Raw genomic sequence first — 18,840 nt, forward strand, 5'->3', positions numbered from 1 at the left:
CATTAAAAAAATCCTCAAGGTCCGTTAGTTTCGACAAAATGGATTTAGGTGACATTGTGATAATTCAGTGTCATAACCAAGCAAACTTATTTTCACATGAGCTGCTGAGTAATACAAAAAAGAGAAAAAAATACAGAAATTGGAGAACTAATATATTCAAAATCACATACAGCTTCGGAGTGTCCTGCTCCCTCCTCAGTGTGGAGAGGGAGCGTGACGCTCCGGAAACTTTATGTCCTTTTGAATATATTTTTTCTCCAATTTGTTTTGTGTGTGTTTTTTTTTTAATTTCAAAGTTCGATACTGATCTGTTACACCAAAATAACCAAAATGAGTTGGTCCCAGTAAATTGTGAACAGTTTATTATTTGTACATCCGTAAGATTTGCATATGAAAGCATATCCGTATATTTTACGGACATTGCATATTGATTGACAATTCTATAAATGTTTTTAGTGGTTTTATTTTAATGGTATGGGTGTTTTTTTCTAAATCAGTTGTTCTGCTTCGATAATGTTGATAACGATTTCTTTCATACATCAGTGGCAATGTTTCCATGATTCTTTCTCAGATTGTTGTGTTTAAGTATTGTTATTACTTAGAACAATCTTACTCGAAGAACTGTCAGTCATGTATGGAACATACAGTAGGTCCTCCCTTCAATATTCTGTATATGACCGATATAATAATAATTCAATATTCCGCCACCATAAACAGCAGCCAAATGCCATTCTATAAAGCGCATGTGCCTTGCCATTAGAATTCATTACCAAATGCTGTAACTTTGCTTATGTCGTCCCTTTTTCGGCAGTGTCGAATATGCGTTTTTTCAATTTTTTCAATTTGCATCGACGGTGATTTTATCACTGACTTCTTGTTTCAGCAAAGTATCAGGCCTGTCTCTCTCACCATCCAGGATGTATAGTGAGATTGTACCGTACTTGATGCTTTGCTTAAACAGGCGGCCCATGACAAAATTACCGTCGATGCAGAAAAAAATGGTTAAAAAGTGTGTATTCGACACTTCAAAAAAAAAAAAAAGGTTTCGACTTGATGTAAACTGCTCTCCATATATTTTTTTCCGTTGAGGGAATTGTTATCAAAAGATACATTTACTCTATTATTAACAGAGACTGTAAGGAGAAAAATAGAGTAGTCTATTGGGTCTACGAATATGAACCCCTCCTGGATTCTTCCAACATGACTATGGACGATTGGATTCGTATTGCAAAGGATATAAGGGTAAGTGTACAAGACTTCCTTTGAGTAAGAAAAAAAAAAAGAGTTTTTTCATCGCCCAGGGCATATTCTTTAATTGTATAGGATATTTGGCAGGTTTTGATGGAATTGGATTTGTTTTAGAATACGGGAATTTTCTGAGTAAAGAGACGTTTTTGATGTACAGTAATTTTTAAATTTTCTTGAGTACATTGATCATTTTGAGTGTGCTGGGCCTTTTTGTGCAGAGGACCTATTATTTTTATAGTTCTTTGGCATTATTTTTATTTATAAATTGCAGGATTTTTAAATATATAGGATACTTTATTATCGTGTCAATTACTTGCTTTTAGTGTGCAGATTGTTTTTTTAAATATTCAAAACACTTTAGCTTACAGGAAATTAACTTCGTTCTTTTGAAAAACTTCTATTCAGAAGTCAGTAACTACTATTTAGAAGTCAGTAGGGAGAGCTAATATAAGCAGTTGTAAAAGATACCATTGCAAATGAACATTCTCAACCTTTAAGATTCTACGTGGTGTTAGTGGTACTTGCCCTGGTTCTACTGTAAGTTGCTCATTTCATAGATGCTTGTGGATATGTGAAAATACTAGATCAAGATGCAGATCAGTTAGCCCTACAAACGATCTCAGAGTGACTGTTTTTCATCCACAAAGTCTTATGAAAAGTTATCTAATGTATTTCAGATCCTATCGTTCATTTAAAACTGATATTACTGAAAAGGAAACACGTAGCTGTGCGAAGATGTTCAAGAGATTAATAAGCTCGGTGTGGACCACACGTTCCAACAAACAGAGACTTTAATTTTATCTTTTGTGTATTGTCTTCTTTTACATAAACCTTTTCACTTTCTCGTTAGCAAGACGTCTTTGAAAAAAATGAGTAAACATTGTTCATTTTGTCTCGTTGTTGCATATAAGCAAATATTGATTTTCCCCTCATCTCCGTTTTATATTGCTACTAGTATGTGTTTCGGGAATTTCATACTAGCGTAGTATTTGTCTTTTTCGTAATTATTATTATTATTATTATTATTATTATTAGTGGTAGTAGTAGAAATAGTAACAGTAGTGTTAGCAGTACAGTATTTTCTTTATGGTAGTTTAATACTAGGTAAATATCTCTTCTTCTTCTTCTTTAATACTAGGTAAATCATCTTCTTCTTCTTCTTCTTTAATACTAGGTAAATCTTCTTCTTCTTCTTCTTCTTTATTATTATTAATAATATTCTCTGTTTCAGGGTGTTTACGAGATGTTCGACGGGTTCGTTGTCCTCCACGGTACAGATACCCTTGCCTACACAGCCTCGGCTCTTTCTTTCATGCTAGAAAACCTTGGAAAGCCCGTCGTTATAACGGGGTCGCAGGTGAGTGATGTCTCACCTGGGTGAAGTTATCTGGTTTCACTCTCTCTCTCTCTCTCTCTCTCTCTCATTGATTCCCTTCTCCCTCTGGGATTACATAATACTCTTCTTCTCCTTCCTTTCTCTCTCACTCAGTGGTTACTTCCATTGTTTATTCGATTACATAACAACCTTCTCTCTCTCTCTCTCTCTCTCTCTCTCTCTCTCTCTCTCTCTCTCTCTCTCTCTCTCTCTCTCTCTCCTCGCCGGTTCCTTCCATACTTCCAATATTACTGTACTACGCTTTCCCTCTCTTTCGGCAATTATTCGACTGTCTGTCTGCCCGGCTGTTTTTGTGCGCACATGTGTGCGTGATTGATTAATTTAAATGCATTTGATAACTGAATCTAAGTGATGCAATGATCAAAATATATTTTCATCACTATTTATTCTCTGTTAGATCAAGTATGAATCCATTTTACGTAAAATTTCCATATCGCCCGCTTCATCCACCTCGTCTACTTGGACAGTTGTATTAGTAGTAAGTGAGAGGGATGTGACTCTGCAACGGCTCTCTGACATTGCTGGCCTGGCCAGTGGCTTGGGATTCTCATCCATCGTGTCCTAAGGCAAAGAGCTCCTGTTACGAGCTTAGTGACTCTTTGCTTGAAGAAAATACCTCCCAAATGGCTGATAAGCTTTTCCCCTTGAAGCTGAATGCAATTATCTGATCTTAGTTTGAAAACGTAATGTTTAAATCACACGACAATTTTTGTGATACATATGGCTTATTGGCTCTGTTCCTTACATTCATTATACTATTTCACTTTCCATTCCCTTAAAGCTTTGCGTCATCTCTTTCATAGCCCTAGGCCTAGGGGGTGTTGCCGGCATTACTCAGCATCACTCCCTATGACACTAGACTTATATCCTTCCAGTAGCCACAACCTGCCTCCCCCATACTGCTCCCACCCCCTTGGCATCCTCCGTGTTAGCTTTGCTTCCTATCCTCCCCATCTCCCTGTTATCCTCTGAGTTTAATCTAACATATCTTCCGCAGATTCCTCTCTTCGAAACTCGCTCGGACGGAAGGGACAACTTCATCGGGTCAGTCATCATGGCTGGCAGTTACACCATCCCCGAGGTGACCGTTTTTTCAACAACAAGCTCTACCGGGGCAACAGAACCACCAAAGTCTCCACGGGCAGACTGCAGGCTTTCGACTCTCCCAACATGCCTCCCATTGCTGTTGCTGGTATCTCAATTCAAGGTAAGACTTATTATTGTTATTAATTTATTTGTTGTCACGTTGCATATACGTAGATTGTGTGATCCTTAATTTAAAGTTATTATACTACTACTAACACTACTACTGCCACCAGTGTACCTGTTACGTCAGAAATTATATTATTTAAGTAATTTTGAACCGGAATCATACCTATAATGCATCAATTACATTGTTTCTCTGCATTCTGTTGTTTGAGATTTTATGGTAGTTAATCGTGGCATTCATTGGTCGTAAGGTGGCTCCAGTACAAATAAACACATAGATATCATTTACGCTTATTCATATGTTGCTATCAGACAGGGGTAATTAAACTTTATAAGCAAGCACCAATAGAACGGAATAAAATAGAATGAAGAGATGTGAAACAGAATTACACGTAAAATTAGTAGTAGATTCATATTCGAAAGTTTTTTAATATTTGCCTTTTTAATCAATTACAGTCAGTTGGCGAACGTTTTTCCTACTAATTTCATTTCATAATTCTGTTTTATTATCGTTCATTTCTGTTTGTAGATGTTACTTATCAGTTAATTCGTAACCTAAGGTTATTTTAATTATTTTTTCTCTTATATTATAATCATTATATTACACGACGTATTTTTTTGTGTTTACATTGTACCTTCAAGTTTAGTACGTACAATTTTTCCTACCTTTGTGATAATCATTCCAGTTGATCAGAATTTTATTGAGCATTCCTGTTAGATTCTCAGTTACCTGTGTGTTGATCTTTATGTTGGATGCGTTAGATTCCAGTCAGTTCCTCTTTGTGCTACCAAATCATAAAAATTAAATGAGCTAAGTTTCCTGTCGTATCGTTTTATGATTAAGTCATTCCAGATATAAACACCCCCTTAGGGGTGTAGTGCCGTCAGTGCACCTCACGTGGTGCACTGTATAATTTACTTAGGGTCTATGCAGCGTCCTTTCGGCCCCTAGCTGCAATCTCCTTTATTCCTTTTACTGTAACTCCATTCATATTCTCTTTCTTTCATCTGACTTTCCACCCTCTCAAAGTTGTTTCATAGTGCACCTGCGAGGTTGTTCTTCTGAAACACCTTTCGAACCTTCTTACTCTCAGTTTCCGCTTCAATGCTGAATGACCTCATAGGCCCCTGCGCTTGGCCATTGGCCTAAAGTCTATATTCTGTTCTGTTCGGATATAAACACGAATGATGATAGTAATGAATTTGCTATGCCGTCCTATTTGTAACGTTTCCTCTGTCTTTTCCCAGTCGACTATCGCTCCGTTTTCCGGCCAACGAGATTAGAGAAATTCACCGTCTTCGATCGCCTAAACAGACACGTGGGTCTGCTCCGCATCTTCCCTTCCATATCTGCAGAGACTGTGAGATCATTCCTTCAGCCTCCGATGGCCGGAGCGGTTATCCAGACCTATGGGGCGGGTAACATGCCCTCTAACAGGACAGACATCATGGATGTAAGTCACTGGGGATTTTATTTACATATTTTGATTAGAAGTTTGCTTATCGACACCACTTGGTCATATTTTGAGACTCGATTAGGAATATTTTCAAGTTAGAATTAAGATAGGAGCAAGGTAAAGTTGAAGTTGGGCAGCTTAAAGTTTGGCAGGTCGCACAGGAGTAGCTGTGGCAATGAACGGGTCACTATGCTGTTGCGCAGTGCCCTAGTGACCAAATATACTGTACTTACATATGATCAGTGCCCAAGCTCCCTTTCCACCCGCTTAAGATCTGGGGGAGCAAGGCTAATGGCTGCTGGTATTTCAGCAGGTAGACCTGTATGCCCCAGAACCCCGTCCCCCAGCACACCAGGACTCTAAAGTCATGCACCTGTGCTCTGGGTAGGGCTTGGACACTGTACTAATGCAGTGCATAATGTTCTGTTGCTGAGCTACAGCAGATGAAATGTGATAGACGGAATCATAATGGGTAAAATGAATACAAAATCGCTCGGTTTTTTAAAATGCTTTGATATGCTTTTACTTAATGCACTGAAATCTTGAGTATGAAATAGAAGCACCGTGCAGCTGTGATCCAGTCTCCTTGCAAAGGACCTTCAGTACCGTCTACGTTGTGCCTTGCAACAAAAGCTGCTAATCCAGTCCCACTCCGCTGAAGGTGCACTGTCGGACCCCCAATTTCATTTGACATAGTCACATGTCGGCAAACATTTGAAGAATCATAAGGCGTACTTCATAATGATTGTCAAACTCCCATCGCCATAACATCATAACATTCAGAAAAAAGAAAGTCTTTGATTTTTTCTTGAAAGATTACGTTTTGAGTCCTCCTTATGGCAACTTGAACTTATACGTCTTGGGGCTACATATCTGAAGGTTCTAAAACTATACAGCAAATCTTTCAAGAATTTTGGACATCCAGTTTTGAGAGTTTAAGTCATGACCGATATTCTAGCTTAATTCAAGTCCAATGGTACTCCTGAGTCACGGGCTTTATCAGTAATCAGGGCTAGATCACTATTTATACTCGCCTGAATATCACCAAGGCTTTCTTAAGTCATTTTTCTTCCCCACTAATGTAAATTCAGTGAAATTTTCATTTAGCTATATCTGTATGAATGGTGTCCCTTCCTTAACACTAGTAAGAACATTTTAGTTTGACACTGGTATTCTCGATGTCGTTCTTTGAAGAGTAAAATTAGGTATTACCTGAAAAGAGCTTGAACTTTATCGCATTTGACAATGCATTCGTATACTGTATTTACAATATTAGATTGGACCTAACACACTTCCTTGAGGTACTCCTCTTTTTGGTTTCTTAAGATGAACATGAGTTTCCATTCTGTACAGTACTCTCTGTCCTGTAAGTAGTCTTTCAATTGCTCGAAGGCTTCATCAACAATTCCCAGGGATCGAAAATCATTGAGCTGTTCATTGACAATATCATCAAAAGCCAGACTAAGGTCACGTAAGGCCATGTTACCACTTTTGCCCTCACCCATCATTTTCAGAGGATCATACACAACAGAGCATACAGCAATCTCTGTAGAATATAACTGTTTACAAAAAGTGAGGTAAAGCATGAACCCTCTACATGTGAGTGATTAATTGTTCAAGAAAACACACTCTGGCATTTAGGGTGTGATCGATAGATTCAAGATTGCCTGTATGAACTTTGATAACAAAGTGTCCTTTCAAAACTGGTACATTGACAGTAATTTTCTCAGATATAGGAAACTAGCATTCAGAAATACTGCCATTTATAGCTTTCACAATACACAGGTAAAGCATGAACAATTTTCTACTCCAACAAATTAGGCTCAGATCAGTTACACAGTTCGTTTTCTTTGCCTTTTAAATAATACGTAATAATCTCATCGTTATTTGCACGTATCAGGTTTAGTACCAACCTAATTCGATGTTTATTATTGATACTGTATTCCCATTTTGTTCTGATAAACTCGAGAAACATCAGCCAGTTCGTGAACAGTGAAACAGTGCTCTACATGAAGTCAGAGTTGAGAAATTGATTCATGCTGTAATGATGAGGTTCAGTGTATTCCTAAAGTCATTATTAAAAAAACTCAGATGTTCATCTCCCTCTGTATGTGTGTGGGTTCTTTGAAATTATTTATAAAAGTATCATGGCTATATTTAATCTTAAAACTAATATTTACAGTTTTGGTCTCGATTTTTTGGCAGTTACACAGATAAACAATGAAGCCACAAGTTTATATGGTCTTGATACTTTTTCTTATTCCGACAGGTTCTGCAAGAAGCCACAGAAAGAGGAGTCATTTTGGTCAACATCACTCAGTGTATGCACGGTGCTGTAGACTCCATTTACGAAACAGGAGAGGTAAGCTTACGTTATAACTTTGTCAAATGAATTCTGTGGGCCTTGTTCAATTATATTATGGATGACTAATTCTGAAAATCGTTTTACTTTTTGTGTATTTAATTGTAATGACTTAATTGTTTAATTGTTTTTGTTACCAAAGGCCCTTGTAGACGCTGGAGTGACTGCCGGTCTGGACATGACTCCTGAGGCAGCGCTGACGAAGTTGGCCTACGTTCTGGCCAAGAAGGAGTGGGATTACGAGACTAAGAAGAAGGTAAGTTTGGTTAATGGAACTTCAGATTAGTCAGGAACTGTGGAGCTTTGGATGCAGTGAAATTTAAGTATTCTCAGGGATATACAGATAGTTTTAGGTAAATGAATCTTTGTAATTTCAAGAATCAGTGAGCTTTGCATGGAATGAAGTTTAGTATTCTATAGGATGCTGGTTTTTGGTGAATAAAATTTGCGAATTTTAACATCAGCTTTAGATGTCGTGAAGTTTAGCATTCAAAGGTTATTTTTCTTGTTAATAAAACTTAGTACTTTGCAGAAGATAGTTTTGGGTGGATTATTGCTAAGTATTAACAAGACTTCTTGTTACTTGGATCAAAAATAAGTTTTTTTGAAGAGTTTTGTTTTGGGGCAACTAAAACTTATAATGATAGTTCAATTTTTATTATTTTTATAGTTGAGAACTCTCAAAAGTTTATAAGTAATGCCCTGTTCCAAGAGGTTTTAAGTTTTATATAAACATTAATCTTACCGCCTTGAATTAAAATCTACATCTATTTTTATATAAAATTTTCTCATCAAATACTGCAGTTATCGTTACAGTTAAATTTTTCCTTCAACTTGGACGGTTACAGGAGTAAATACTGAAAGGATATTTTCTTTCAGAAGATAAACTATTACCGTACTTTAATATGAGATAATCGTATGGATTGTAAACTGATAATCAGCTACATACAAACGCCAGCAAAAACTCATTTCTTGCTAAATTAGTAAATGGTATGAAAACTGGTTCAAGGCCTAGGGTAATATATATATATTACGGATAAGCTATGGTGAAGCACCAAGTTTTAAGAATTAAAAAAACAAACCTATTCGTTTTTCGCTCACGGGTTTGAAGGGACCGATTGATTGAAATCACTGTAGATTTTTACGTATGTTCGTAAAAGTCTGGGCACATGACCTGAAAATATTCTCCAAACCGACAGGGGCCTCCGTCATACCTTTGGCTAAGAAGCGTAAGAAGGGTAAATGAAATTCGAGCAGGTTAACTGATAGCATTAGCTGTAATTATGAACGCAGTTGGTAGCACTTGATGTACACTCACACCCGAGGTTATATAATAACAATGCATTCGTAGGCTTAGTAGAATCCTTATGATTATAAGCACAAGTATCTTGCTGTCACTTTCATTAATGACATTAAGGGTAACTGTTGAATTGTGGAGACAACTATCATAAGCATTATACTACTGTCATAATTATCAATTATACTCCTTTTTATTTTACTAATCAAACACTACGATGTTACATTGCAATTATTATCATCAATTATACTAATTGCTATTTAACCATGTCACTGTATCTTAAGAGAAAATTTACAAAAATACAACCAAATAGGGACAAGAAATACCCCCAACGAAAGACCTTCATACTATTTTTTTATTTGGTATATTTTCCATGTTGGGGATTCTTCAACATTCCGTTACAAAGTAGTGTATTAATTCGCTTCCTAAATGTGTAGCTTTTGAATTTGTAAAATGTTACAGCTGATAGTTTAGCCTTACACTGAACTTGTCGTGTCAAATTTTGGATGAAAATTTAATTTATTCCTGTGAACTGTGAGATTATCTCGTGAGTAGTTTCACGCACGTCTGGGAAATCTATACCATCTTGCAAGTATGGAAAAGATAATCTAAGTATATCAGTCATTGGGATTTGTCCTCATCCCGTAACTTATAATGATTACATCTCACTTCGCAAAATCACTTTAATGTGAGAACCTAGTTGTTTACTAGCAGTAAGGCAACACTTGTATATTTGTATACCCACTTAAGTGTTCAATTACATATGCAAATACACGTATGCATGCTGAAATCTGTTACGTAATATATGGTTTACATGTCACAATTAAGTAATTAATCTGAGCAGTTTAATTCTAGTATTATTGCCAGGAGAGATCTATCAGGCATAGAGTGTGAATCGTTGTAGATTAACTTGTGTATTTAGCCCTTTTTATAAAAAAAAAGGGAAAAAATTGCAGACGCCCATATCTTTATGTATTTTCATTCCACAACTTATCATTCTAATTCAAAGGCAGTAGTAACTTGGCCCACTTTTTCTCAAAATGAAAATTGTTGCAATGCGATTTGTGTAATGAAAGCAATTTATACCATAATTTGCAAAAGCAGTTTCTTATTCTGGGATTTTGCAGGTTTCTAGAAAGGCTAGTTATTGTAATTTTAAATAGGAAAGTATTACAGGCTGAAGGTTAATCTGAAAAAAAAAAAGCTTCAACAGATCAACGTTTTATTCTTAAGGGTTTTGGCATGCATGCATATATCAAAAGTAAATTTTGAATCGTAACATCGTTGACTTTGCCATTACTTGTTTTTTTCTTTGAGAATCACTACTAAATTACCTCACTGATTTGACAGATGATGATGTCCAACCTTCGAGGAGAAATGACACCCGTGGCTCAGGAGGACATTGGCGAGAACAGAGAGCTGGACGTCGTGGGCTCCATTGCCAGAGCTCTCCAGTTGTCCTCCAGCGACGACGTCGAACACGTCAAGGAGCTTCTCATCCCCACGCTCTTCTTCTCTGCTGTCGTCAACGCCGACATGTCTCGCCTGCAGGAAATTTACAATAACGTAAGTTGTTCAGTAAAGTTACCTTGCGTTTTGGAGCATGTCGCACTCCCCGTGTGTTCGAGAGTGTCTCACTCTGGTTTTTCGTGGCTTCTCTTGATATTTAGATTGCTTGTCTTTTGGGCAATACCTTAAGAGTACGTTCACGTTATTACGAGCATTGATTTTACGGTATCATGTGCACTGGTTCTACATGCCTAAGTCATAGGCTACACTTTGGATTTCTGCACTTTTCTCGTTTTCTCAGAGATTATCTTTCTGGATTTTACTAGTTTCCCCACTTTTTCAGAGTTATTCTGTGGGATAAGCTAGCTGTAGTGCCAGGTATTAGTAATCAGGACTCATTTACGATTACACACACATATATATTATATATATTTATATATATCTCCACCTTTAATACTTTTGTTCAGTGAACACTTTATTTAATACAGGGTCAGACCTCATCGATCCTAAATAAATTTGTCTTTTCCGTTTTTATTGCCTTTATCTTAAAACATAAAGTGGTTAATAAATTTGTATACGAATAGTAAGGTAGCGTAAGTTAGATTACCTTAGCCTAATGTCCATTTTGGTTAGTTATTTTGCTTATGTTAAAACACGTAACAAAGGCCTTACAGTTTACATATCCTAGTCCAGTGTCATAAGGAATGATTATTTTCATAATAACGTGCATTGTGTAACGTCAAACTTGACCAAAACTAGATGTTTACTATGGCCACGAAAAACCAAGTCATCGAATCCCTTTTTGATAGTGTAAGATTTTTTATCAGTTTAGGCGAGTCTCCACAGTCAGTGTGAGGAAAAGAAAATTTTTTTTTATTAAGAGAAACAAATAATGGTAATTTTTCGGAAAGACTCCAGCCAGCCATTTCGTTAGACTATATAGCTAGCCATTTTTGCATGAAAAATCATGTTGGGTTTTTCATGCAAAAATGGCTATAAATGATAGGGCACTAAAAGAACTTAAAAATACCAACCTAACGTAATCTAGGGGGGTTTATTGGTAACAGTTTTTCCGTATTAGCTATGGAGGGGGTGGGGGACCTTTATTGTCTTACCTTATAAATCTTAATTTGATTAATTATTTTTCTCAGTTATATTGATCATTAGCGAAGCCCTTTGTTGGCCGACTCGGTTGAGCTTCAGACTGTCACTCGATGGGCCGGAGTTCAATTCCCGCGGCCGGCTGATGAAGGGTTAGAGGAATTTATTTCTGGTGATAGAAATTCATTTTCTCGCTATAATGTGGTTCGGATTCCACAATAAGCTGTATGTCCCGTTGCTAAGTAATCAATTGGTTCTTAGCCACGTAAAAATAAGTCTAATCCTTCGGGCTAGCCCTAGGAGAGCTGTTAATCAGCTCAGTGGTCTGGTAAAACTAAGGTATACTTAACTTTTGATCATTAGCGAAGGTTATGTATTCAGAAAATTTTTTTTGCTTTGATGTGTTTTACCCAAGTAAAATATAAATTATAATGTGGGAGGTGGCTGGAGTCTAACGAAAAATAACTCAAGTAATATATATTTAACAAATAGTAGCAATAGCAAAGCAAAAAACAGTAGTGGTAGTAGTGTAATATCAGTGATTATCCATTTACCTAAGTCCCCGTTATGAACGTAGAGAAAACTTTTTTTCAGTGACAGAGAACGTATTTTAAAGGTTAACTCCTTTAAATTTTGTATCTTTACAGTAGTGCACATTTATGCCGAAGCATGTTGTATAAAGAGCATAAATTTCGTTAAGTTAAGTATGGCTATATCATGAGTAATTGTAAACATGCATGATATAAAAATTGTGGGTTTTACCGGAGGTATATTGTCTAATTAATGTATGTGTACCTTTCGCTCCAGACGGCAGAATGGGTAAGATTAATGTTTAGTTTTCGGTCCTCGGAGTTTTGGTACGCAATACAACTCTGCTTTTCATATCTTAGAATATCAAGTTAGACGAAGACTTACATTATGACTTTTTTAATATATTTTGTTACTCTTGTACATTCAGTTGCAAAAAGGCCAGTTTGTGTTCACTGTGTTTCTTAATACCCGTTGGTTTTATTTTTTCATAGCAGACAGATGTTTGGCTTTTGTTTGTTTTAATTGTTAAAACTCACAGAAAATGGGTTCAAGTTTTGATACTCAAATTTCTTCCATGACAATGCCATGACATGAATGGCGGATTGATGTTTGTCTTAGAAATTTTGGTAAATAAACCTATTAATAAAAAAAAAACCTAAATAAACTCTTGACCTCAACTCTCCTAAAGAATATTACATGCTATTAAAGAACACAGATTAACTCACCGATTAACCCAAAAGTTATTAGCTCCTGTGGGCTATAAAATCTGAACAATTTAAAATTTCCATACCACTTACAAGTTTTAAAAAGAGGCTCTTGAGACAGCGTTCAGTGAAATTGTTACACAGGCAGAATACAAATCAGAATTGAATTCATAAAGATGGTTATTATTGACTTTTTTTCTTGCTTTTTTGATGTTAGTGTCTGGCATTTTATTTTTCAAAGTTAATTCTAATACTTCTAGGTAGTGAATTATATTTTGTCTTTCCTGTGAGAGAATCACACTTAGCACTGCAGCCAAATTAGGTCAAGTACTGTAATCAATGTCAAAATTTTACATCAAATTACTTGAAGTCCTAAATTCTTAGTTTTCATTGCCAGGTGAGTAAAAGTAAAGTGTACTTAGGGAATAATTGGCACTGACGTAATTATCAAGTACCATTAGACCAATTAGCTCTCAAGTGGAAATTGACGCAGTTGAAAAGGTACTGTTATTTCCATCTTGTGGGAAAGGCAAATTGTTTTTCGTCTGCTTGCATGTACAGAGTTTAAGTTAGCGCTTAGGTTTAGTTAAATATTGATTTTTGTTGTCTATACATTTTTTTGTTTAAATGCCAATAAAACTTAATGTTAAAAAACCTTAATTTAATATTCCATGTTGCTCTTCAGTTAATGAATGCATAATTTTATTTAAATATTTTCTTTATTCATTCAAGGAATATATTAAATATTAAAAGTATTTCAAATGTTACAGTCACATCTCCTCAATAAAGGACTCTTTGGTAAAGCGTATTTATCTGATATTGCTCAGTGGTCTGGTTAAACTACTTTAATAATAATAATAATAATATCTGATATTGCAATTTTCCGTGTAATTAAAGAAGCCCCATTGTTACAGTTAGCTTCAAATTCTTATGTACCCTAAACATCACAGTTATTTTCAAATTAAAGATTACAAGTATCATGAAATCTTTTAATTTAATATTTTTTTTTATGGTAAGAAATAAAACTTGAAAAAAAAATTTTTTATTATATTACTTGAAGTTTTTATCTGTAATATTTTTTAAGTTACAGGTAGCTAAGATGTATAAATTTGAAGTCCGAAATGTATAGAGTGCTTAATTAAGCTTGAGTTTACCCTTGAGTAAAGTTGCTTCTCATGTTAAAATGCTTTTAAGCTTAAGTAATTGAGTAAAGTTGCTTCTCATGTTAAAATGCTTTTAAGCTTAAGTAATTTTATGATTATAACACAATAATTGTAGAAGCTCTTAATATTGCAACTGTTATATTATAATGGAACAGCTTTAATTTACTTGGAAGCTTAATAACGTTCGCCAGTCATATCCTTTTAGAAATATAAACTGCATTGTGGGCACCAGCAGCAATTCTTAAAAGAGCTTATGGTAAAATTAGCGGCTCACTCCATAAGAGCTCCCATCTAAAACAAGCATTTAGAAAGACGTAATACTTTTATTGACAACATTTTAGCATGCAGTTTTATTATGGTAAGATAATACTTACTGCTAATTGTGTAGATCTGCATGCAATGTACTTTAAGACGTATACTGCATCTTTACGTATAAGTATCTATATATGTACACGTTATTTGTAAAGGAGATTGTTTATCTTACAACAGTTCACCCTGAATAATTAAGAGTACTCTTACGTATGAGAGGTGTTAATTTAAGTATACAATGTATTATTAGTCTTTTTTTTCAAAATAAAGGTAGCGTATCAGGGCAAAATACTGTCATGTGAACATCTTTTGTCAAGAGTTTCGTTCTTTATGTTAATATATCCAACGAAAAACTGTTCAGCTTCACCTGCGTGGCTTAGCATTCCGTGACAGCGTGCTTAATCTTTCAGGGAATAGAAATAAATATGAAAGACGTATCAGGGTGGACGGCTCTTCATATGGCCGTCAACGAAGGTCTGCTGGATGTGGTCCTGTGGCTTCTGCAGAGAGGGGCGTCCGTTCACGTCAGGGACAAACAGGGGATGTCGCCTCTGAAAGTGGCGGTAGAAGGGGATCACCACAAGGTTAGTGGAAGTACACGTCTTAGGACAAGAGTCTCTCTCTCTCTCTCTCTCTCTCTCTCTCTCTCTCTCTCTCTCTCTCTCTCTCTCTCTCTCTTGAAATGATAACAAGAAGCACAAAGATGAGGCTGGTGATTTTTTTTTTATAAGATAAGCGACTGCACGAGTGTTTATATAGAATGTAGGCCTGGAATGCGATCCTGATCGAGTTACAGGTGATTTGAGTGATGTAGAAGCACGTGAATACGAGGTTTAACTTAGCAGTTATACCTGGGTCCAGCGGTTAAGCACAGAGCTTACAAGAGTGATTAGTTTGGGTAAGTGAAAGTTCTGAAATAGAGATTGTCTATAGAATGTGGTTTGGAGTAAGTTTCAAGATGATACAGCATCTATTTTTGCTAACCATGAAGAATTTAAGATTTTCATCTGAAGGAATTTTGAATGTGCTACACAATTAAGAATTAAATGATAGCAAGAGTCGGGTAAATGAAAGCAGTGTCATAGTGGCTTAACAGATTGGAAGTGAAGATGTTTAGAGAAAATTATGGGGTTTAGATCAGTTTGTGTAGTGTCCACTATATGTACACTACAGAAGAATGGGGAACGAGGCCTACCATGGCTGCTAAACAGGGCGACCACAGCAGCCCAGGCCGTTGGAGCTGGCAGGTAAGAAAGTGGTAAGCTTAGTAACAGACTTGGTTCTTGGGCATGAGAAATCCGAGGCAGAAGGCAAGCAACCAAGACCAACAACAAAGACAGCTGTAGCAATCAGACCATCAAAACTAGCAACAAAGGCAACTGTCAGACCACCTTGACTTCCAATGGGGACAAAGACCGTGTCTGGGTATAATGGAAACAATCTTGGTAGCATCCAAGTTGCTACAAGGGAACCAGCGTAGCAGTTTCACCAAGGCCAACCGTACTGGCGATTAAAGCATCTGACGCAGTTGCAGATTTGCCAGTCAGGAAAGAGGCAATGGTAAGAGGACCAGCAACCTTTGCAGTGGCAGTAGTCCGGACTGATAGGACCAGCAATCATGACAGAAGCTCTGGTCAAGGCCAACTGAACCAGCAAGCAGTGCAGCAACGTTAGCTAGGGATGGCTGGACTGGCGTCAAGGACAGTGGCATACTCCAGAGATGGTTTGACTGCCAATGAAGGTGGGCATCATACTGTTCTGGTTGAACTTATATGACAGTATTTGAGGCACTGCTGAACCAGCAACAAGAGTAGTAGCAGTGGCCGTGACATGGAAAGGCAACCAAGACTGGTAATGGTGGCTGAAGGGATCAACAATGCATCGTTGGCAGTGATCAGAACTGGCAGCAAGAATGGTAACCTTGGTACCCATTGTGACCAGGGCTAATGAGACAGGCAACTAGGGTCAGTGGGACTGGTAAACAGGGCAGCACCACTGATAGGGGCACATGAAATCAGTAATCAAGGCAAAAGCAGCAGTTCAAGGCAAAAACAGCAGTAACAGTTTCAATGAATAGTGACCAGGGTTACAGAAAGTGACATCATTACTGATAACCAAGGAAGTGACAACTGCTTCAAAATGACAAGTATCAGAGAGGGACTAGGAAACACCTGGACAACTTATGTTACCTTTTCACGATATTTTTATTATTCAGAGATGAAACCTATTTATATGGAACAAGCCCACAGGGGACATTGACTTTGAATTCAAGCTTCCAAAGAATATAGTGTTCATTAGGAACAAGGAAGAGGAGGTAAAGGGAAATACAGAAAGAAGAGATCTCACTTATTAAAGAAGAAATAAATAAATTAATAAAGAGATTAAAATGTATTAACTGCAAAAATAGTATTAGGGTAGTAATGTAATGCATCTTTGCTTGAAGTTTTGAAGTTCCAGTTGCACAACATCCTCTGGGAGGCTGTTCCACAGTCCAATGGAATGAGGAATACAGGGCCTCAGAAACTGAGAAGTTCGACAGCGAGGCACATTTACTTCATATTGGTGCTGCTGTTAAGCGAATCTGGTTGCTTTCGGCAGGCAAAGGGGATCAGGGATCAATTGTATTTTACCGGAGATCTTTCACATTCACAACTTATGAAAAAGTGACAAGAGACCATCTGTCGATGGTCCAAGTCATAACTGCTATGTTAGGAAACAGAAACCTACCACCATGAACCCCTTTATCTAAAAGACATAAATCTCTGGCAGAAGCAGGCATCCACACAGGAGAACAGTATTCTAGTAAAGGAAGCACAAATGACCTAAAACAGGTCGTACTGATTTTATCACTGTTATAAATATATGAAGCCCCTTGGATCAGAAGACCAAAAAATGGCCTTAGTTGTGTTACAAGTAAGCACTGCAGTGGGGCAGAATATGGAGTAACCATGGCAACCAGACAATCAACAGCAAGGGTCACCAAATCCTGAAAGCATATCGTAGCAATGACCAAGCAACTCGCATTAGATAACAGATTAATGCGAATGGCCAGGTCATTGAGACCAAAGACCACAACAACAGAAGGCCCAGACTTCCGAAGTGGTAGAGGGTAATGGGGTCTTTCCAGTACTAGTAACCAGGATCACTGCAGGAGCGGCAGCAGTAGCAAGGAACAGCATGCACTAAAGAATCAGCATCAGTAGGTAGAATGGCATACCCACCATGAGCAGATACAGCCAGCATCACCATACAGTGAAGGAGCAGCAGCAGTGGCCAGCAACATTCAATGTGGGAACAGCAGCAGTAGCAAAAAATGTATGCACTGCAAGTGCAGTAACAGTTGCCGAGAACAACATGCACTGTAGGAGCAGCTGCAGTAGTCAGAAGCAATACTGTCGCCAGGAACAGCAAGCAATTCAAGAGCAGCTTCAGCAGCCAGGGACAGCATGCACTGCAGTAGCTGCAACATCCAGGAACTGCATATATTGCAGAATCAGCAGCAGTAGCCAGAAACATGCACTGCAGAAGCAGCATCAGCAGTAGCCAGGGATAGCATGGACTAAATGAACATCGTCAGAAATAACCAGAAACACAAGCAGTACGCAGGACCAGCATACAGTACAGAAGCAGCAGCAGTACTAATCAGGGGCAGCATGCACTGCATGAGTAGCAGCAGCAGCAGCAGCAGCAGCCAGGAAGAGCATCAGAAGCCAGGGACAGACTGCAATGTAGTAGCCAAAGCAGCAAAACCTGCTTTAGCTAAAACAGAATGCACACCAGGAGAAGCAGTAGCCAAATCAGCAAGCATTGCTGGAGCAGCAGTTGCCAAAACAGTATGCATTGAAGCACTAGTACCAGTAGCCAAAACAGCAAGCACCACAGGAGCATTAGCCAGAACAGTGCGTATTGCAGGGGCAGTAGCCAGAATAGCATGCAAATAGCCAGGAACAGCATGCACTGTCAATGTATCATCAGTAGCCAAAGACAGTTTGCACTGCAGGAGAAGAATTAGCAGTTGAGAATAGTATGCACTATAAGAGGAAGATAAGAAGCACTGTAGTGGGAACAGCATTCACTTCAAGAGGGGATTCATCAGCAATGAACAACATGTCCTTTCAGGAACAGCAGCAGCAACTACCGAGGTCAGCATGCACTGCAGGAACAGCAGCAGCGGCAGCCAGGAACAGCATGTAGTGCAGGGACAGGAGTAGTGTTAGTGTAGAACAGCATGCATTGAATGAGCAGCAGCCAAGAACAGTATGCAATGCAGCAGCAGCTGCAGTAACCAAGAACAGTGTGAATTCCTTGAGCAGTAGCAGCCTGGAACTGAAATCACAGCAAGATTAATCAGGAATAGCATGAAATACAGGAGCAGTAGCTGTGGGCAGACTTCAAGAACAACATGCAGTGAATGAGCATCAGCAGTGGTAGCCAAGAAATGCATGCATTGCAGGTGTAGTGGTATCATCTGTAATGAGAATGGCATGCCCCTCAAAATCAGCAGCAGCCAGTAACAGCAAGCAACTCAAAAGCAGCACCCAGGGATTGAATGCG

General features: G+C 37.8%; 1 protein-coding gene across 1 annotated transcript in view; it reads left to right on the forward strand.

Moving 5' to 3' along the window:
• Window positions 1-18,840, forward strand: part of LOC136830244 (L-asparaginase 1-like) — a 57,226-nt gene that overhangs the window by 22,960 nt on the left and 15,426 nt on the right. The window contains 9 exon segments of the mRNA XM_067089595.1: window positions 1,131-1,242; window positions 2,480-2,605; window positions 3,642-3,729; window positions 3,732-3,851; window positions 5,102-5,307; window positions 7,580-7,672; window positions 7,815-7,928; window positions 10,320-10,535; window positions 14,697-14,870. Of these exon segments, the coding sequence (XP_066945696.1) occupies window positions 1,131-1,242; window positions 2,480-2,605; window positions 3,642-3,729; window positions 3,732-3,851; window positions 5,102-5,307; window positions 7,580-7,672; window positions 7,815-7,928; window positions 10,320-10,535; window positions 14,697-14,870 (1,249 nt within the window).

Source organism: Macrobrachium rosenbergii, chromosome 46 (assembly GCF_040412425.1).
Source record: "Macrobrachium rosenbergii isolate ZJJX-2024 chromosome 46, ASM4041242v1, whole genome shotgun sequence".
In the NCBI taxonomy this organism is placed as follows: Eukaryota; Metazoa; Arthropoda; class Malacostraca; order Decapoda; family Palaemonidae; genus Macrobrachium; species Macrobrachium rosenbergii.